The following is an 18,163-nucleotide window of genomic DNA, read 5'->3' as shown; positions in this document are numbered from 1 at the left end:
GGAGAGAGGAAAAAAACTGTGGAAATTGTGCAATATGGGCAATCTCCAGGCTGTCCTCAATGTTTGAGAAATAAGCAACAAATATCAGTCACCACCTCGAATGCAGTTTACAAAAAGTGTTTGGCTGTTACAATAAAATATGTATTGGCAGCATTCGAGAGCTGAGGAAGATAATGTACCCACGGTACACAAAAATATTTACGAGGGGGTTACAGCTTCCACGTTATTACATCAAGAAAACGGAGAATTCGGGTTCAGAAAGGGGTTTGGCAAAGGCTCTGTTTCAGCAAAACTGTTTTCTGCAGCCTCGGGAGAGGTCTTCATACTATTAAACTGGCATGGAGGAGGAATACGTGTCAGATTTGGATCACCTTCAGTTTGTAGATGACACTGTTTTGTTTGCTACAGATCCAAAAGAACTTCAGCGAAAGATGGAGGAACACATCGTAAGTACAATGACAGACCTGAATATCAATTATGTTAAGAGCAAAATAAAGTGCAAACATGGAACAGCACATGTGAATGATTAATTTACAGAAACAGCCTGCCTATTAATATATGTAGAAGTGAAAAAAAAACCTTGCAGGTGAACATTCCAAGAAGTACAAAGGAATGCAAGAATGGCCCGAGACACTTTTGGGAAGCCACATGCTGTAGTCTGGCATAAATGCCCAATTTTCCTCTCGCAGAACATCTGTAACAAGTGTATACTACCATTACTAAATTTTAGTAGTGAAACGTAAATGCTAAATGCTCAGACAGTTCAAAAATGGACAGCTGCCTGACAAGCAATGGAAAGGGTGCCTGTTGGACACGACAAAAAGTGACAGGAAAGCAAACAAACGAATGAGAGGAGCTGGGGATCTACACTGATGGTCACAAAACAGAAATGACAAGATAAAATGACCATAGGTGGATCTAGGAGATGTTCAGAAGATTTGTGTTCAGTTGAAATACTGTGTTCACACAGTCTCTCCATTTTCACTTTTATACGACACGTTTCGTCTAGCAAAGCACACACCACAGCCGTGGCATACCTCCTTCCAACCACACAGACAGGACGAGGTCCTTCTCACTCCACTGCCCTGTGACGTATGGCTTTTCCCTCCGGCGAGAGGACCCTCCGACGTGCGCCGCTCATGGCGTACAGATCACTGTGTGCCAGATTTCACTGGACCACATTTTACTTTCCGACTGGTGGGCTGTGGCCAATTTGCTGACGGGCCTGCAACCTGTTTTAGGTAATGTTCAAACAAATGTGGTTAAAGTTTTAAAGTTTTGTTAATTGTCTGACATTTTCCCGAGACTTTAGGGAGATGGTTTTAATGTGTTAACAGGGTGATTGAATCATCCATATTTTAAGTAATCAGACAGTGACATTTTCCTGTGCTTTTCTTTTAACTCTTTTTTTTCTTTCATTTGTTACCATCATCTTAGTGCGTACGATCACATCTTAGTAATTTTACCGCTTTCGTTTCTTTTAATGTGTGTAAGGGTGGTGATAACCTTAACACTGAGCATTCACAAGCACCACACACACACACACACACACACACACACACACACACACACACTAATTTTACATGCCCCGAGGGTTTTAACTGCTGATATACCATTACCATTACAAAAAGATCAAACCAAAAAGATGCACATTTTTCATTAATATTGAAATGTGTCACATCCGACTTCCAAGCATACGTGATAACAAAGGATGTTTGTGACGTTCAAAGTGAGTGACAGATATTATTACGATACATGCAGATGGAAGAACGGCTCAAACTCGTCACTTCTACAGTGCGAAATGTTTAGCGAGCGTCTCCACTGCTGTGGGGCACGGCTCGTTCCTCGGCGGCTGACTTCGTAGGTGTTTGGAAGTTGACGAAAAAAACAGAAAAGGTCACGGGTACAGTGAATGCTGTGACAAAAGACTGTCTATTTAACTTAAGTAAAGACACAGTTCTTGTCCACTACAGAAGCTACTAACGTTTAAGACGATCTGTCAACCCACTCAGAATACGGGATTGTATTACGGAAGACTGTATTGTCGTAAGAGTGTGTGAATACAAAAGTTTAAAATTCAGTCCTTTACACTGTTCGAGTACCTCCGAAGACAAATAACACACTCCTTCGACATCTGTCGGCACACAAAGACACGAAGTCCTGCAAAGACTGTCAGAGCACAGTCTGGCAAATATCGAGAAAGGTGACAGAGATTTTACTAAATAAATCTACTGATATCCAACATAACAGGATTACAGATCACACACTGGAAAAGTAACACTGCTGCTGTACTAAAATTTACTGTAACTGCATTTCAATCTTCAATGTGCCGGTGCCCGGAAACACTTTGTTCTGCGGCACGCAACTTGTAAATGAAAAGCCTTTAATCGTCAGTATACTGTCACTGTCATTTTATTGTATCGAGCTGTAAAGACTGTCACTGTGCCAGTGTACATACTCGTAGCACACGAGTTGCAACATAACAATCGTCAAACACAGGCTTCAAGTGAAAACAACTTCATCCAATATGGAAACTCCAGGTAGGAATATTAACAATGTAGGAGGAGACAGATTGCTACTTACCGTGAAGATGACACATTAGCTTGCAGACGGCCACAATCAGAAGACACTTACGCACGAGGAAGGCAGCACTCTGGCACTAGCTGCCTGAGCTGGCGGCCATGTGTGCATGACGTGTGTAATCTTGTGTCAACGAAGAGTGTGCGTTTCTCTTTTTTTTTATGAAGGCTGTGGCTGAAAGCCTATGTGCAAGTGTCTTAATTGTGCCCGTATGCACCTTAACGTTCCTTCTGTACAGTAAGTAGCGATCTATCTTTCCAACACTGTTAATCAAATACAGTGTCTCTCAAGTTCTGTTCGTGACATAGCAGTGATGTCTTGTCTCACTGGCCATGTTCTTCTCCACAAAGAAAAAAATTCATGTATCCTGTTCTACATTTCCACCTCAAGAATGGCCACACGTGAAATTCCACATTCTGATGCCGCAAACGTCATCCGAGCTCGACTGCTTTCGTGTCCAGAGTCAGGAAGCTCTGGGGGAGTGATTGTAAATCCTGTAGAATTCTGAAATCATGAAATACTGACAACTGGAGCATCAGAAGTTCAGTAAGGAGGCTACAGCAGACAATGCTGCCAACCACAGTGGGGCTGCGATGCCAGAAGACTGCAGCGACACCTGCACAGGATCGGTGGGCAGAGACGTACACTACTCGGAAGTAAACGACAATTTCTTTCTTTGTTGAAAGATCGCCACCTGAAATGTCACCCAATTTTGTCAACTAAAGCCACGACCTGAAGACCAATTTCAGACACTGAGAAGAACGTAACCTGCAACAACAGTGTGCCGGGCACACGCTATTATGGGGCAGCTCGACACGGACTCAGTTACACATTACCGTTCCCTTGACGACGATGCGTACTTCTGTGGCGTACGTCCCATTAAATCCAAACATTTCACCTGTGATGGGTGTTCCTCAAAATCACAACAGCCTTTTACCAAGCGAACATGTTCCGAGATGCAAATATACACAAGTTGCACTCAGATGTGAATTTCCAACTTGGTGGGAAAATGTTTAGGTGATTCGCAGAAAATGTTCAAATGTGTGTTAATTCCTAAGGGGCGATTTGTAGTAGAAATACTGCTACACAGAAGACATTAAAAAAAATTCACTTAACATTCCATAGATAAGAGAAACTTTGAGGTCCACATTACAACAGTACATTTAACAGTGTTCCATATCTGAAGCCATGTTAGTTCTGGCTGTATGTTACTGAAGTCACAGTACTCACAGTAGACAGCAAAATGGCTGCAGACTGCCTGCAGTGTTCACTGCTCGCCATTAAAACTGCAGCACCACACAGGCCTCAGTTATTTGTTGGATGTATTCCAAAGCAAGGTAGATATAGTGGGAATTAGTGAAGTTCGGTGGCAGGAGGAACAAAACTTCCATTCAGGTGAATATAGAGTTATAAATACAAAATCAAATACGGGTAATGCAAGAGTAGATTTAATAATAAATTAAAAAAATAGGAGCAGGGGTAAGCTACTACGGACACTGCAGGCAAGACAGACACGAAGCCCTCGCCTATGACAGTAGTACAATTTTATATGCCAACTAGCTCCACAGATGGAGAGATTGAAGAAATGTATGATGAGATAAAAGAAATCATTCAGGTAGTGACAGGTCATGAAAATTTAATATTTATGGGTGACTGGAATTCGAGAGTAGGAAAAGGAAGAGAAGGAAACATAGTAGGTGAATATGGGCTGGGGATAAGGAATGAAAGAGGAAGCCACCTGGTAGAATTTTGCAAAGAGCATAACTTAGTCATATCTAACACTTGGTTCAAGAATGATAAAAGAAGGTTGTATGTGTGAGAGAGACCTGGAGACACTGGGATATTTCAGATGGATTATATAATGGTAAGACAGAGATTTAGGAGCCAGGTTTTATATTTTAAGACATTTCGAGGGGCTGATGTGGACTCTGACCACAAAATATTAGTTATGAACTGTACATTAAAAGTGAAGAAACTACAAAAAGGTAGGAATCTAAGGAGATTGGACCAGGGTAAACTGAAGGAAACAGAGATTGTAGAGAGTTTCAGAGAGAACATTAGGTAGCAACTGACAAGAATAGGGGAAAGAAATACAGTAGAAGAAGAATGAGTAGCTTAGAGATGAAATAGTGAAGGCAGCAGAGGATCAAGTAGGTAAAAAGACGAGGGCTAGTAGAAATCCTTGGGTAACAGAAGAAATATTGAATTTAATTGATGAAAGGAGAAAATATAAAAATGCAGTAAATGAAGCAGGCAAAAAGGAATACAAACGTCTCAAAAATGAGATCGACAGGAAGTGCTAAATGGCTAAGCAGGGATGGCTGGATGACAAATGTAAGGATGTAGAGGCATATATCACTAGGGGTAAGATAGGTACTGCCTACAGGAAAATTAGAAAGACCTTTGGAGAAAAGAGAACCACTTGCATGAATATTAAGACTTCAGACATACATAGTATGTTCCCGTAACCCTCCTGGCCTCAACCTTCGTTAGCCACTGTCCTCGCCCATCCAGCCCTCTTCCTGTTCCCATTCCAACACTATACAGCTGTCACATCACCACCACCACACCCAATCTTTTTATTTCTCTCCTTTCTGCTACTTAACCCCCCCCCCCCCTCCTCCTCTTCTGCCCACTGTCTAAACTGCAGCACTGCTCTGTCCGCCACCCCCACCCTACTATTCTCCCCCCTCCCTGCCCCAGCCTCCTCCTCACCCCCACGCAGTCACCACTCCCATCATACACTGGTGCTGGTTTCAGTTGTCTGAGACTGCAGACATGTGTGCAAGTTGTGTTTGTGTGAGTGCATGTCTGTATGTGTGCCTATTGCTGATAAAGCTATAATTGTGTGAATCTTTTTGTTGTGCCTATCATGACTCAGCATCTCTGCTATATGTAGATGTAGATGTAGTACACTTTATGTCAGTGAGACCCTTACTGCATGTCGCCTTAATGCTGCTGCAGTTTTAATTTTTAGCAGTCTACTTGTAAGTACTCATAGATCATAAGCAGTTATATTAAAGAAGAGGTGCGACCGTTGTTCAAGTATACAATACGGCCCAAATCATTCATATTTAATGCCACCCATATGAAGTCTCTCCTACAGATTCAACTGACCATACTTAACAAATAAGAAATATACCCACCTACCAGATCCTGAAACCAGGGCAAATAGAGCAGAGGTAACAGACACAAAATTAGGAGGAGGCAACACTGCAAAAGGGCCATTTTTCACGTAAGTTATTAGTCGAGACAGAGAATGTGTCATCCCCCAAAGAAATAAATTTAATAGGAATTATACAAATGTTTTTGTATTTCAATTGTTTTACAGTTATCCTGTCCGAATTTTTTTAAGGTGGATTACACTTCCACCTTAAAGGTAAGCATAATCCAAATTAATCACTTTAAGATATTAATACAAATAAGAATGAAGAAACCCTCCAAAAGAAACAACCAAATTGGTCGGCGGAACCAACTCTCAAACATCTAGGACTGAATCACAATGGGCCACATATTCCTTCTTAAGCAAGTTATTCTGTAACTACGGTAGTTGTATTACAGAACTCTTAATTCTGTGGCTGAATGATGCACTGTGCTGCACCACACACACTTTAAGAATGATACAGTGTAAGAACATACACATTTGCAAACTCGATATTTCTCCACATTCTCCTCTTTTCCGGCACATAAGTTTGTATTTTTTCTGAATTGGGGCTACACGTGCAGCACACCTACAGTATAGTACGACAGTGTTCTTCGTATGCTGCTATGATTACTCTACTGTGTAAAGCGGAGTGAAGTCACAGCAAGTGTTCACGGGCCAAATGCAGGCCTACGGACGAGATTAAGACGCACGGCACGCGAAGTGCCTGTTCTGTGGGGACTGAGGGTGGGCGTTGGGCAAGTGGACTGCAGGCGCTTTTCCACTGTGTCACACATTTGATCTCTATATGGAATAATATATTATTAACACATTTTGACATATTAAGTATTTTTAAATTTGTGATTTATAAAACTCAATAAAATCTGATTTAAATACGTCAAAAACGCACAATTCCTTGAGATTTTATGAAATTCTTGAAATTACCAAGACTACCGATTTTCCCAGGTGAAATGTAATGTACTGAGAATTCCAGGTTTTCCAGAAAGAATTGCCACCCTGTTAAATCTGGAATATACAGTAATACACAAGGCAGAAATTACTGATTAAACATTACGTTAGATTTAGAAAGAGCAGAAACCTAAGTGCATTTGTGTGTGGTAGATGTGTGGAGCACAGAAAAATAGATGGTCAGAAAATAAATATACAGGAAACTAAAACGGAGTGAAGAAAAGTATAGTTAATGTGAATAAGCGCAGTATCTGAAGATGTTAACGTAAATTTAGGCTACGGGGGGGGGGGGGGGGGGGGGGGGGGGAGGGGGGGGAGGGGGGGGGGAGGGGGGGGGGGGGTGCAACTGAGGACACGTTGTAGCGCCAGTTCCCATATGCGGAGTTCTGAGAAACTGGTGTTTGGGGGAAGAATGCAGATGGCACGTGTTGTGAAAAAGGCAACGAGGTCATGACTGTCATGTTGAAGACAGTGCTCTGCAACAGGATACTGCCTGCTGCCACCATACATCCTCCGTCTGTACAACATGACTTATGACCTCAGTGCCTTTTTCACCACACGTGCCACCTGGAATCTTCCCCCAGACACCAGTTTCTCAGAACTACACAGGTGGGAACTGGCGTTACAACCTGGCCTAAATTTATGTCAACTCCTTTGGACACTGCACTTCTTCTCAGTAACTACTCCTTTTCTTCACTCCCTTTTAGTTTTGTTCATCTTCCATTTTCTAACCTAACTAAATTTCACTGTCCTCCTCCCACCTCCATTACATACAATGCACTTAGATTTCCGCTCTTATTTACCTATACACAATGTTTTGTCCGTAATCTCAATCTTGCTTATTACCTTATCTCCTGCCTTTACGCTCGTCCGGTGTAGCCGCGACAATCACAGTCTTTCATTCTCATCCCGTCCAGAAAGTGCCTCCATTCCGGGGTTCTGGGCAACGTTTCCAAATTCTCCTCATTTTCTAAACCTTGCCAATCTTATTTCTTCACTCCTTTTCCTTTCGCTTTGACCCTTCTGCCAGAAGAGGCAGCCTCTGGCCCCAAGAGCTAGTAAATTTCTGTAAGCTTTATACACATTTTCTCCTGCCGCTGAGTAGAGTTTCTTTATCTATCCAATTATATCGTATTTTCAAAAATTAATTACTTTCATCAATATGTACTGTGAAAGAAAAACATGGGTGGTCAACATTGTGGTAACATGAAATTCTGTGCCGGTACTAGGAAAGACAACCAGTCACAGCAAAGAAAAAGTGCCACTCAAGCTAAGGGGACGGGAAGTCAACAACAGTGAGCGGTGCTCCTGGGGCAGGAAGTGTGTACTCTTGAGAGTTAAACTGTTCTTGTGTGCCTCTGAAGCTGCTACTTTTGTTGCATTCAATAAGGTTCCTTTAGGGCCCTCGGGTCTTCAAAATATGTCACAGATTTTTAGAAATTTGTCAATGTCTGGTAAATGCAGAAAACTTTAGAACCACTGCAGCAAGGTAACATTTCTTCAGCCGTATGATATAACTGGAGATACCAGTTCTCCTAAATAACCTTTATCTTAGACAAAATGTCTATGGAACATACAGCTGCTGGCAGTAATGGAGCAATTTGTCAGAAAACAGTCCAATTTACTATTTCCGAGTCATCACCAGAGGTCGTTTATCAATGATGGTATTCTCAATTTACAGTGCACTCTAGCACGCGACTATCATGTTTGGTACAGATACACCTTGTTGCAGTTGCTGCTATTATGCTGAAACAGTTATATGTACATGAATAGTAGAAATTTGGAACGATTTGCAGTAACATATCCTAAGCTTTATGTACTCTCAAGTCAGTGTTACATCTAGCTGTGTTTCTTAAAAATTTAATGTAATACAGTAACTGACAGGATGCTTAAAAGGCAGATAGGCACAGAAAAAGATCCGATCCACGATTAATGCCATTTTCAGGCTTGTCAGTTTTATACTGAACAAAAAACAGCAGGGCGACGAACAAGCGACTCCTACCTGCTGCAAGAGCCGATCATACAGCTCCTGGTCGGCACGGAGTGGCCTCAGTGACTCTCCTTTCAATTCGAAGATGCATTTCAAACTCTCCTCCATGGTCTCTATCAGGTCCTGCACGTGCTTCGTCTTCATCAGCCTCCGGACGAGGTAGCCCCTCGCGGCAGCATTTATAACTGCCGACGCTTTCATCTGCGGGCAGTAAGAAATGGTACAAACTGAGAAGTAAACGTAGTTGTTATTAATGCAGGCAAATGTGAGAACCTGTAAAATTAAACACTGGAAAATTCAGGACAGAGTAACTATATGAAATAGATCAGTGGTTCGACCCCATCTGCCACACCCGTAACCCGTATCTCCAACAACGCAGCTCTAATCTCTGACACCACAGCTCGAACACATAGAGATTTTGTGTCATTTCTGCTTCTGTTTCACACCCTTAAAATGGTAAGCCGCATATGCAACTCGCAACACTTTTTTCCACTTCAATGTTTTTTGTTTTGTTTTCGAAATCAAATACTTTTGTATCAAAGGAGACCACTCCACCAAAAAGCAGAAGCATTGAGCTGCCGATAGACTAACACAAAGAAAGAAAACTTGCTAACTTTCGGAGTTATCCTGTCATGCGCACTGCCCCCCCCCCCCCCCAAACACACACACACACACACAGCAGACAGACAGAGAGAGAGAGAGAGAGAGAGAGAGAGAGAGAGAGAGAGAGAGACCCGTCCCATGACTCGGACACATCCAGCACCATGTAGGGGCACAGGATGGTGTGTGTGTGTGTGTGTGTGTGTGTGTGTGTGTGTGTGTGTGTGTGTGTGTAGTATTTCTGTCTTGCATTAATTCCCATTTTGTATTTTTTATTTACTGCATTAACAGGGTGTATACACGGACAAGGGAAAAAAATACTCTGATTTTTCCAGATTTCCTGGGTAAAAATACACTTTCTCCCAGGTGAAAACACATCTTTTCTGTGTTAAGTCACTATCTACTTTTCCTCTTAACTGTAAAACTTAACAATGCTTTATGGTTTTATACGTACACCGCCATAGAACTTCCTGGCACTTTAGAGAAAAAAAAAATGTTTTGGAAAGATCTTTAATGTGCACCAAATTGTATACTGCACATTTTTCGTACTACAAAAGTATAAATTCGAATTCCACCAAACACTGCACGTTGCTTTCCGAAGCATCGAAATTGAGATTGTAATGCACTTTTGTAAGCTAGTCATGGCTCGTGTGAGTGATCTTGCCAGCAGATGACAGAGGATATTCAAAGCGTAGGACACACGACGTAGTCAGCCAATAGCAATATCACTGTTAAGTAGCGCAAACACACAAACAGTAAAAGTTAATGGTTTGAATTAATATACATAATGTTGCTAGGAGAAAAAAAAAGCTTTCACATATAATGAGTCTCTAAGATTAATAAACTGCAAGAGAAGCTAAGCTTTCACATATAATGTCTATCTTTTTTCTGCGTGTTACATTTAAGATAAATCACACAAATGTGCCAGTAAAATTTTTAAGGACGACGTAAATGTCTGATCGTCCGGGCTCAAAATTCTTCTAAATGGTCATCCTCAAAGTTTTGATTTTTAAATAAGAGTCGAACGCACATAGTTCATCTTCTGTAAAAGGAGATTTACTACGAAAGTAATGCTTTTCAAACAACCATTCGCAAATATTTTCCCGCACCTCGTTAGGAATAGGACCGTTTCAGCAATTGCCAGAGAGCACAAGGTAACAGGCGTCACCACGCTCGTGCAGCTACGGTGGCAGAGGAAGCCCACATGTTTGCACTCGTAAAACATTGAAAGATCTTACATTATGTCACGAAATAAACAGGACATTAGAGGATACTCCAAGAGCATAAGCATTTTGTGAACCAAATTCGGACGTAAATTTTGTCGGAGTACCAGTGCCGTGTTATATAATGTTTGGTTTTTTATTATGACATAATGACACACATGCTAGAAGATGAAAATGTGCACTTGAAATCCAGTGAACAGTTGAAATTAGCTAATACTATGAAATTAAACACTTCATTTCAAATAAACTGACTGCCTCAGTGAAAAAGATTAATGAAAGTCTAATTTCTTTAGCAATCCAACAAAAATAACTTCACTGTTCCGCAAGCTGATTAGTGCTCGACTGTCAGAAAGGTGGAAATAAAATAAAATCTGAAACTAACAACATACTTTAGCCTTCTGTCATTATTTGAATGTATTTTAATTCACTCGATAGCTCCCGGCCACAGAAATCCGTTTTGTTTTCATTTGACGTGAGAGGAATAAATGAAGTGTAAACAGCAAAATCACTAAACATAAACACGAGTCACGTGGAGACTACCCACCTCCCCACCACAACTCAGACCGCTCTGTGCGTCACGTCTGGATCTCAGATTTTCCGGCCCGGGGCAATATTAGATAGTGGTGCCCACCCTGCCCCCCTCCGCACCCCAAGTTTTGAGGCAGGATGCCAAAAATTAAAAAAATATATATTTTTTAAAAATGTTCATTTTTTAGTGCACATCTTTCTAAAGAGTCTGACACATAAAACATATGTGTCTGAGGAAATGTAAGATGTGTTATTTGGTCTTAGGTGTGCCAAAGTGCAGTCCCACGCTTCTTCACACATTACTGTTCAATCGCACGTCACTGTATTTCGCTCTGTGGAATTCGAACGTGTAATATTTTGTAATGGATGCCATCACACTATATTTAGGACAGGGAAAATTAAAATGTCTTGTGGTGCCTCTCCTGCTCCCAGTCAGCCGGTTTTACATCCTGCCCCTCGTAAAATAAACTCGCAATTAATACTGAATGGGGTTATTTGTAACCGGGAGAACAAGAACTCTTCAGAACATTTGCATTCTGTATTACCTATTAGCTAATAACTTGTTGTTTTGTGTGAAATCAAATTAAATATAGGATACACACAACCAGTAAAGACAAGAGCCAAGCAAGACAGTACACATTTCTTCAATCCTTAAGTACTAGCATTGTTTTCTTTCTCATCTCACTACAGCTTTGCGTGGCGTGCTTTCCTTTCTGGGAAAGAATTTATTAACTCAAAGTTCGTCAAACATTTTGCTACGTGAAAAAACAAAATGTCATATTCTAATACTGAAAAAGCTGAAAATACAAACAGTACCTGAGACTGGTGTGGTTTCTTGATCTGATTACACGTATTTTGTCACTGTCTGTAAGATAAAATCAAATAGGCCTGCCTAATATTGCAGCAGTTTTAACACACACACGCCAAATAAACAACACTGTTTTGCCACAAATGGTCATTTTTATAACACTACAGAATATAATTCGTGAAGTACCAGTATGAAATACCTATTAGGCATACTACAAGCAAAAAGCTTTATGTTAAGAAATAGTGTCACAGTTCACTCATACACTCCAGCTTCTCAAACATGAGATCAAAAAGTAGCAGTACAAAATTTTTATATAAATTTGGAATCATCAGATTCTTCCATAATTTGTTTGATGTCCCTGTTTCATATTCTTTGTCGTTCTCATAAACAATCGTGTTATCAATAATTCTGTAACTAATCCTTCCAGTGTCAAAACTTATTCTCCAGTTAACTTCACTAACCCTGCCACACTCACCGGTTTAATTATGCCGCATTTATTCTCCAGTTGGGTGTTATTACATGTTCGTACAACACGTTTTCCAGGCTACTTCCAGAAAAGATCTTAAGCGGCTGCTAGCCACGAAATGTACAACTGGTCCTTACTAGTGTAGCAGCCTGGCCAAAAATTTTCTGTCAAACTTTCATTTTATTGGCTACAATGAGAAGATGATATGTAATCATTCTTACTTGTTATTCATGTTAGTTGTTTATTTTCATTCTGTTAGTCTGAACCTTTGATTTCAATAGTAATTATAACAACGCTGATCATTCCCAAATCCAGTCAACCATATAAACAACGATTGGCATTCACCTGCTCAGCTCGTACAGCCCCGTCCCCTTTTGTCTGCAGGAAAGTTTATTTCTAGATGCGACAGGGATTCCCCTGACAGAAATATCACGTACACAATGGATGCATTCAAAAATCAACGATTCATTCAGAAATCAAACTGGAATGTGTTCAAATATGTTCAAAAACCAACAGGGATGCGATTCAACATTATATGAATAATCGATAGAACAACATGCGTTGGATGCTAGGCTCTTTGCGAAACAAGATTTTTTCCCCTCAAGAATATGAAATTTTATTTTTTAAGCTTACTGCAATGTTACGTGAATAGGGTGAACTCGGTACTTTGGAGGGTCTGAAGATGAGGAATGACGTGCCCAAGTTGAGCAGCTAAGGCCATACAGATCAGAAAAGTCAATTGAACGTCACACAGAAGCTATTTGCATAACTAACAGTTTGTAGGTCTTCAGATTTCACCTGATTATAAGCCAGAACAAAAGCTTTTTGTTAATATCATGGCTGCAAGGGTTTATTGAATGCATTTCTTGAAAAAACAAGCACCAGTGTTATAGCTGCAGGTCGATGTAGTTTAAGGTCTCAATTTAATACTAAGCCCAGGCCAAGACTTACGATATTGCCAGCGAATGCAGAAACATTCTGGGAACAAGTACAAGTAACAAGTAATTGACAAAAAATGTACAAAGACAATGACAACTGAGACTGTTGGCACATAAACAACAGCAGGAAATAACTCACAGACAAGAGTGTCATCAAGATAGTTTACGTAGGTGGTGGAATATATTTTAGTGGGACACGCCACTACGAGGCAATTATGTACCCCTCCACACGGTTCGTGCTGGCAAATGGTGACTGAAGTGGAAATAGGACAAATATAATTCTCAGATACTGTCAGCATTTCTATTTCTACGTACATGTTGTTGTTGTTGTTGTTGTTGTTGTTGTTGTTGTGTCTTCAGTCCTGAGACTGGTTTGATGCAGCTCTCCATGCTACTCTATCCTGTGCAAGCCTCTTCATCTCCCAGTACCTACTGCAACCTACATCCTTCTGAATCTGCTTAGTGTACTCATCTCTCGGTCTCCCTCTACGATTTTTACCCTCCACACTGCCCTCCAATACTAAATTGGTGATCCCTTGATGCCTCGGAACGTGTCATACCAACCGATCCCTTCTTCTGGTCAAGTTGTGTCACAAACTTCTCTTTTCCCAATCCTATTCAATACTTCCTCATTAGTTATGTGATCTACACATCTAATCTTCAGTATTCTTCTGTAGCACCACATTTCGAAAGCTTCTATTCTCTTCTTGTCCAAACTAGTTATCGTCCATGTTTCACTTCCATACATGGCTACACTCCATACATATACTTTCAGAAACGACTTCCTGACACTTAAATCTATACTCGATATTAACAAATTGCTTTCCTTGCCATTGCCAGTCTACATTTTGTATCTTCTCTACTTCGACCATCATCAGTTATTTTGCTCCCCAAATAGCAAAACTCATTTACTACTTTAAGTGTCTCATTTCCTAATCTAATTCCCTCAGCGTCACCTGACTTAATTCGACTACATTCCATTATCCTCGTTTTGCTTTTGTTGATGTTCATCTTATATCCTCCTTTCAAAACACTGTCCATTCCATTCAACTGCTCTTCCAAGTCCTTTGCTGCCTCTCATGTCCCCTCGACTTTTATAACTGCCATCTGGTTTCTATACAAATTGTAAATAGCCTTTCGCTCCCTGTATTTTACCCCAGCCACCTTCAGAATTTGAAAGAGAGTATTCCAGTCAACATTGTCAAAAGCTTTCTCTAAGCATATGAATGCTAGAAATGTAGGTTTGCCTTTCCTTAAGCTTTCTTCTAATATAAGTTGTAAGGTCAGTACTGCCTCATGTGTTCCAATATTTCTACGGAGTCCAAACTGATCTTCCCCGAGGTCTGATTCTACTAGTTTTTCCATTCGTCTGTAAAGAATTCGTGTTAGTATTTTGCAGCTGTGGCTTATTAAACTGATTGTTCGTTAATTTTCACATCTGTCGACACCTGCTTTCTGTGAGATTGGAATTATTATATTCTTCTTGAAGTCTGAGGGTATTTCGCCTATTTCATACATCTTGCTCACCAGATGGTAGAGTTTTGTCAGGACTGGCTCTCCCAAGGCGGTCAGTAGTTCCAATGGAATGCTGTCTACTCGGGGGGCCTTGTTTAGACTCAGGTCTTTCAGTGCTCTGTCAAACTCTTCACGCAGTATCGTATCTCCCATTTCATCTTCATTCACATCCTCTTCCATTTCCATAATATTGTCCTCAAGTACATAGCCCTTGTATAGACCCTCTATATACTCCTTCCACCTTTCTGCTTTCCCTTCTTTGCTTAGAACTGGGTTTCCATCTGAGCTCTTGATGTTCATACAAGTGGTTTTCTTATCTCCAAAGGTCTCTCTAATTTTCCTGTAGGCAGTATCTATCTTACCCCTAGTGAGATAAGCTTCTACATCCTTACATTTGTCCTCTAGCCATCCCTGCTCAGCCATTTTGCACTTCCTGTCGATCTCATTTTTGAGACGTTTGTATTCCTTTTTGCCTGCTTCATTTACTGCATTTTTATATTTTCTCCTTTCATCAATTAAATTCAATATTTCTTCTGTTACCCAAGGATTTCTACTAGCCCTCGTCTTTTTACCTACTTGATCCTCTGCTGCCTTCACTACTTCATCCCTCAAAGCTACCCATTCTTCTTCTACTGTATTTCTTTCCCCCATTCCTGTCAATTGTTCCCTTATGCTCTCCCTGAAACTCTGTACAACCTCTGCTTCTTTCAGTTTATCCAGGTCCCATCTCCTTAATTTCCCACCTTTTTGCTGTTTCTTCAATTTTAATCTACAGGTCATAACCAATAGATTGTGGTCAGAGTCCACATCTGCCCCTGGAAATGTCTTACAATTTAAAACCTGGTTCCTAAATCTCTGTCTTACCATTATATAATCTATCTGATACCTTTTAGTATCTCCAGGGTTCTTCCATGTATACAACCTTCTTTCATGATTCTTGAACCAAGTGTTAGCTATGATTAAGTTGCGCTCTGTGCAAAATTCTACCAGGCGGCTTCCTCTTTCATTTCTTAGCCCCAATCCATATTCACCTACTACATTTCCTTCTCTCCCTTTTCCTACTGCCGAATTCCAATCACCCACGACTATTAAATTTTCATCACCCTTTACTATCTGAATAATTTCTTTTATTTCATCATACATTTCTTCAATTTCTTCGTCATCTGCAGAGCTAGTTGGCATATAAACATGTACTACTGTTGTAGGTGTGGGCTTCATATCTATCTTGACCACAATAATGCGTTCACTATGCTGTTTGTAGTAGCTTACCCGCATTCCTATTTTCCTATTCATTATTAGACCTACTCCTGCATTACCCCTATTTGATTTTGTATTTATAACCCTGTATTCACATGACCAAAAGTCTTGTTCCTCCTGCCACCGAACTTCACTAATTCCCACTATATCTAAATTTAACCTATCCATTTCCCTTTTTAAATTTTCTAACCTACCTGCCCGATTAAGGGATCTGACATTCCACACCCCGATCCGTAGAACGCCAGTTTTCTTTTTCCTGATACGTCTTCCTGAGTAGTCCCCGCCCGGAGATCCGAATGGGGGACTATTTTACCTCCGGAATATTTTACCCAAGAGGATGCCAGTAAAGCTGCATGCCCTCGGGAAAAATTACAGCCGTAGTTTCCCCTTGTTTTCAGCCGTTCGTATTACCAGCACAGCAAGGCTGTTTTGGTTATTGTTACAAGGCCAGATCAGTCAATCATCCAGACTGTTGCCCTTGCAACTACTGAAAAGGCTGCTGCCCCTCTTCAGGAACCACACGTTTGTCTGGCCTCTCAAGAGATACCCCTCCGTTGTGGTTGCACCTACGGTACGGCTATCTGTATCGCTGAGGCACGCAAGCCTCCCCACCAACGGCAAAGTCCATGGTTCATGGGGGGAGGTACGTACATGTGGTGAGATATATTTGGGGTTGACTAGTGCCTTCAGAATGAGGCATTCACGACAATTTATGAAGGTGTGTCGAGAAGAAGTACCCGCTCGGGCAATGCAACAGAGTCTCCTCGCAGGGCGACGTGCCGCCCCGGAAGAGCACCAATATCTCTGCGTCATATATCCAAGAATATTGTGAAGACATACAGCAAAATGAACTAGTTCGGTCAGTCAATCTGGAAGAAACTTTGTGTTCGCTCAGCGAATTACCTCTAGCACTGGAGCTGCCGTTCATTTAAAGAGGTCTGTTTGAGAACGTACAAAATTTAACGTACATTGGATTATTGTAATTTTTCAAGGCACAATCTAAAGATCCGAGAAGTAGGTCAGATAGTCACTGTGCAAAGTCCTGCGACCACGTGCTAAAGAAACTATGGCATCAGCTGCATACATGACAGAGTAACACCACAGCCCACAGCAGCTGACCTGCTTAAGCAGCCAGTGGCAGTAACACAGGGATTCCTGGCACTCACCTGCAGCCGTGCCGACTGCTGCACCTGCAGGAATGACCTGGCCAGCGCCTCCTGTTCGGCCCGCTGCCTCACCAGCAGCGCCTCCATCGCCGCGTCGAACCTCTTCCTCAGCTTCTCCCGCAGCTCCGACACCTTCGAACTCGCCACCAGGTCCGCAGTGTCGTCTTCGACGTCCGGCAGCTCGAGCTCTGGAGAAAAAAAGTCTGCGTGTGAATTGGTAATGCAAGTTGTGGGAAGAACATTGATAACATATGTGATTTGACAATACTGAAAAGAGGAAGCATTTTTATAAATCAAATCTTCTTTCAGTTTAATGGAGAACATAAGATTTCAAAGTTATTATTTAATGGAAAGGCCGAAAATCCTCTCACTTATTTTGAACTGTAAAACATATCTAGAGATAGATGTGGACTCAGAACATAATTTATTGGTTATGAATGACACGTTAAAACTGAAGAGATTGTGGGGAAATAAATCCAATGGGTAGCTATGACAGGTGATACATTGCAGTAAGCAGAGGTTGAAATAGGTAAAAAGACAAGACTTTGGATAAATTCTTAAATGATGCATGTGATATTTTATTTGACAGACAAAAGGGGAAAAAATTAAAATGTAGCAAATGAAGCATGCAAAAGCCCGTGCGTATGTCTAAAGTAGGAGACTGACAGAAAGTAGAAGGTAGTTAGAGGAAAATTGCAGAGCCATAGAAGCATTAGGGCAAAGATAGACGCTGTCTGTAAATACTTTTGCAGAAAAGAGAAGGAGCTGTATGAATATCAACAGCTCAGATACTAAGCCAAGAAGTGAATGCTGAAAGGTGTGAGGAGTATATAGAAGCGCTAGACAAGGGAAATGAACTTGAAGGCAATATTGCAGAAAGGGAAGAGTAAGCTGGTGAAGATGAGATCAGAGAAATAACACTGTGAAAAGAATTTGATAGATCGCTGACAGACCTGAGTGGCAACAAGGTTCTTGGACTAG

At 41.1% G+C, this 18,163-nt stretch overlaps 1 protein-coding gene across 1 annotated transcript in view; it reads right to left on the bottom strand.

The window, feature by feature from the left end:
• LOC126293254 (uncharacterized) overlaps positions 1-18,163 on the bottom strand; it is a 66,360-nt gene that overhangs the window by 33,197 nt on the left and 15,000 nt on the right. Inside the window, exons 2-3 of the mRNA XM_049986371.1 lie at positions 17,183-17,368; positions 8,694-8,882 (exon numbers count right to left, since the gene is read on the bottom strand). Of these exons, the coding sequence (XP_049842328.1) occupies positions 8,694-8,882; positions 17,183-17,368 (375 nt within the window). The remainder of the gene's footprint in view (positions 1-8,693; positions 8,883-17,182; positions 17,369-18,163) is intronic.

This window comes from Schistocerca gregaria, chromosome 10, assembly GCF_023897955.1.
Source record: "Schistocerca gregaria isolate iqSchGreg1 chromosome 10, iqSchGreg1.2, whole genome shotgun sequence".
Taxonomy (NCBI): Eukaryota; Metazoa; Arthropoda; class Insecta; order Orthoptera; family Acrididae; genus Schistocerca; species Schistocerca gregaria.
This window is presented reverse-complemented; position numbering and strand designations above follow the sequence as displayed.